Source organism: Perkinsus marinus, assembly GCF_000006405.1.
Source record: "Perkinsus marinus ATCC 50983 genomic scaffold scf_1104296933122, whole genome shotgun sequence".
Classification (NCBI taxonomy): Eukaryota; Perkinsozoa; order Perkinsida; family Perkinsidae; genus Perkinsus; species Perkinsus marinus.
This window is the reverse complement of record NW_003215247.1, coordinates 1-3631: the sequence shown is the minus strand read 5'-3', so window position 1 is coordinate 3631 and position 3631 is coordinate 1. Positions and strand designations below refer to the sequence as shown.

General features: G+C 50.4%; 1 protein-coding gene across 1 annotated transcript in view; it reads right to left on the bottom strand.

Moving 5' to 3' along the window:
• Pmar_PMAR009509 (hypothetical protein) overlaps positions 1-3593 on the bottom strand; it is a gene marked incomplete at both ends in the record, with an annotated part of 10274 nt that extends 6681 nt beyond the window's left edge. Inside the window, 17 exons of the mRNA XM_002785233.1 lie at positions 379-431; positions 474-556; positions 600-675; positions 722-832; positions 886-1019; positions 1071-1172; positions 1675-1786; positions 1832-1921; positions 1968-2160; positions 2205-2307; positions 2357-2488; positions 2531-2705; positions 2758-2877; positions 2926-3015; positions 3059-3150; positions 3200-3502; positions 3552-3593. Coding sequence (XP_002785279.1) covers positions 379-431; positions 474-556; positions 600-675; positions 722-832; positions 886-1019; positions 1071-1172; positions 1675-1786; positions 1832-1921; positions 1968-2160; positions 2205-2307; positions 2357-2488; positions 2531-2705; positions 2758-2877; positions 2926-3015; positions 3059-3150; positions 3200-3502; positions 3552-3593 — 2011 coding nt within the window. The remainder of the gene's footprint in view (positions 1-378; positions 432-473; positions 557-599; positions 676-721; positions 833-885; positions 1020-1070; positions 1173-1674; positions 1787-1831; positions 1922-1967; positions 2161-2204; positions 2308-2356; positions 2489-2530; positions 2706-2757; positions 2878-2925; positions 3016-3058; positions 3151-3199; positions 3503-3551) is intronic.
• Positions 3594-3631: the final 38 nt, after the last annotated feature.

Here is a 3631-nt window from a genome sequence, read left to right as displayed (position 1 = left end):
CTCCGGAGAATCAGCCACGAAAGGAACCACTGCTGGACCGGCGTCAACAGCAGTGGTCGATGAAGAGATACTAGGTGGCGGAGCGGAGGCCGCCGTATGAGGATGTTTTCTTGTCTTACTCCGACCACCTTGCTTAGACTTGCCAGACCCTATCACACAGAGAAGGGGGAGTTTTTGACGATGTCAAGAGAGCGAACACAATAGCGTCACTACGCCACTAAATTGATCTCAACAACACAGTTGATTATGCCTCGCCCACTGTACTAACTTCGAAGCTCACTGAACATTCTGACGTTTATTTCACCACTACTAGTCTGTCTAGTACTCTCACAGATGGATCATTTCGAAATAGTCATACTCATTTTCCTAATCACCCACCTGCAGACCCAGCCTTTACAGTGCGTTGCGGCGGAGGAGCCGGAGGAGGATACCTGAACAAGAGCACTCCTTACGCACTCGTCCAGGATGATTACATTCGAAATAGATGCAGCCTTGTGATGTCCTTCAATCTTCCCATCAGCGCCGGCATAACCTCATCCATCAGCTGCATCTTGACCTACAGCACGGCCTACCACAACAGCGCGAATTCACATACCTACCTTGAAAGCGAGCGAATTAGGATCATCGGCTCGACCATCGTTACACCGTCGTCGTCTCTGAGAGTGCCCTCCAACGCTAAAACAACAAAGATGATTCCGATAGAAACGCAGCCGGCACTCACCACAACGCAGTCTTGCAGTACTGGTAGAAAGGTAGTTCGTCCTTGAGGAGGAGGTCCTTCGTTCGCCACGTGTCCGGTAAGCCGTAAATCACGAATAACACCAGTACAGCGCTGATGAAAATGAACAGTACGGCAAGCTGCTACGGTCCACCCCCACTGCATACCTATCATGTATGTCTGGTTTCCACCATTGTAGTATCCTCCCCGAGGCAGCCCCCCGCATAGACGGCAGCTCCTCGGCCAGACCAACCAGGCGCCTCACTCTCATCTCGAATGCATCCCGAGGGTTCTCTGGCGACTAAGATAACCATTCTACCACGTATTCTGATCATGCGTATTCCCCTCCCACCTGCTGAGCAGCTGACGATGCCACTTTCTTCGACTTGCCAGTAGTGCCTCGACCAGCAGTCCCGTGGCCGAAACACAGGTATTGCCGTAGAGTGAGCAGCATCTAAAACAACAGCAACTGCAACGTCCCGCTCTCGCTCTTCGCCAAGCGACAAGCCAACAGCTAGTAGCAAGTTCGCTGTTTATAAGGTCGACCTACTCACTCAGGCCAGCACTTGACTAGCTCTCTTTAGGCATTATTATGGATATTTATAGAATTTATATGGCTCACAACCTCTTAATTTAGGTATATATTGAGATTATATGGTTATATCGGTTATATCCGATTCGGATCATTTCGAGCGTACAAATTATTCCTCTTCAACTAGGATGAGTTTGAACATGACAGATGAACCAATCGGGAGCACAATAGACAGCTATACTCATTAAACTATGAAAATCCCCATGCAGGAGTTCCTACCAACACACGCACGTAAACTGTTCTTCGCATGAAAATCATAGGGCATGGGATTCGAACCGGAGACCTATGCGGTGAGTTCCCTAAACACTTGCCACACAGCGAGCTCCGTTACTTCGTCGAGAAGACCTACTACTAGCACTACTACCTGTAGGCGAATGATCTCGTCCTGGGGAGTATCACCATTAGCTGTGACAAGGGCAAGAGGCGACTTCACGTTCAACTCCTCTGGTAGATCATCAAAGGTCATATGCATCATTCTGGAGGCGAGCAGGATCCTCTAAGCCGGGCAGCCTTCTACCTACTGATTCTGAATGAGACCATTAGGCAGCTCCGTTTTCTCCCTCTCAGCGCCCTCCGAGACTATCACCTCATACGCCAAATGTGTGAGGTACCTACGACCAATCTCCTCAACAAATCCTAGCGGAGCGAAGCTCTCACATGTATCCGAAATCAAGCAGGTCCTGTGGCTTAAGAGCAGGCAGCTCTTTCAAGGCCTGAGCATTCCCCAGCCTCCTCGACTTCTGTATTCTGCCTTCCTCCAGCTTCACATCGTCAAGGAAGGTATTCGCCCACATCTTATTGGCCGTTGGGGGCACGAACGACGCTAACACAGCTTCCCCATCATCAGCATCTGTACGACAGTAGAAACACCTCAACACTTCATCGAATGCTCACCCTTGACCTTAGCCGCTTTCCGCATCATCTCCCACATCACATCAGCGTCCCATTGCATATCAGGTTCGGTCAGAGGCTCATTTAATGCTTTCGCGACCATCTCCTAAGAGATAATTCCTCAGAAAGTGTCACGTGCCATACCACACCCTCACCTTATCATCCTCATCCCCCTCCTCCTCCTCTTCCTTTACCGACTTCAGCACAGGCCCCTTATCCTCAGAAGAATACGGTTCACCCAAGAAGCGCCTCCTCTTGTCGCGTGATATCCCCAGCATTGCAAGCACCTAGCGACATCAATATCACTAACACCATGATGAGATACCTACCTGGTCTAGAGTCCACGGCGTAACGCCCTTCCACCTTATGAACGACTTGGACGCCTCAACTCTCGCTGGATGACGCCATTTAGCCTCGACCGTCGGCTCAGCCAACAACCTCTTCTGCTTCGCTTCTTGATTGCGCTCATATGTCTGCTTATTAGCAAGACCATCAGCGAGCTTCCTACCAGAAGGTCCCCGGTTCAAATCCTAGTCACAGCAATTTTACAACTCACTCTAAAACGGCCGCAACTGTACTCCGTTCCTTAGCTGTGTTCATCCCAAACTTCAACGTCCGTAGCAAAACCTTCAATGTTGACGCGGAGGGAGGCTCGTCCATCCCACCGAGTTCATATCTGCCGACCAACCAGTATCCACCAAAGGCAATGCCCTACCACACTTACAGTGTATTGATCCTAGTCACTATTGCTCTCACATAGTTGCCATCGGCAGAAGGAACGAGGTCTCCCAAATTTCCAGTCAGCGAGGTGTACCTGCCCTCAGCGATGCGAAGCACACCCACAAGAGGGCACCCACATGTTATACTGCTGCATTGCGTCATTGGTACACAGTAGCTGGGTCGTGAGTAAATTATGACTCTGCAACAAGCGTATGTGATTCACCGAGGCCTAAGACCGGACCGAGCTAGTTCATCGAGAGCTGAGGAGGCAGTCACACCTGATAGGCCTTCTTCGGGTCTTCCGCCACAAAGGCAAACCCAGCATTGACGAACACATCCCGTGAGATGTATTCAGCAGGGTGCTGCCTTTCGTGAGTGGTAGTCGCCACCATCTGTGGTTCAGCTAAGGCAACACACACATCATCACGGCGAGCATCAAAGGCACATTTACATTCGCTGCCGGAAGCAGCAGCAGCAGCAGCACCAGTGACACTAGCGCTCGCCTCCCCTTTAAAAACTAATCTGTTCTTCAGCTCATCCAAGTATACCGTCAAAATACGACGGAGATCCGACAGTTTAACCTACGGAGGGAAAACTGAGAAAATGCAAGATTGCAAGATTCCAACCCACCTTGTCCTGTAGCTCTGTAACCACACACTTCGACCGTAGCATGAGCAACCAGTGATCCACAGAGGGGGGATTAAGCCGAG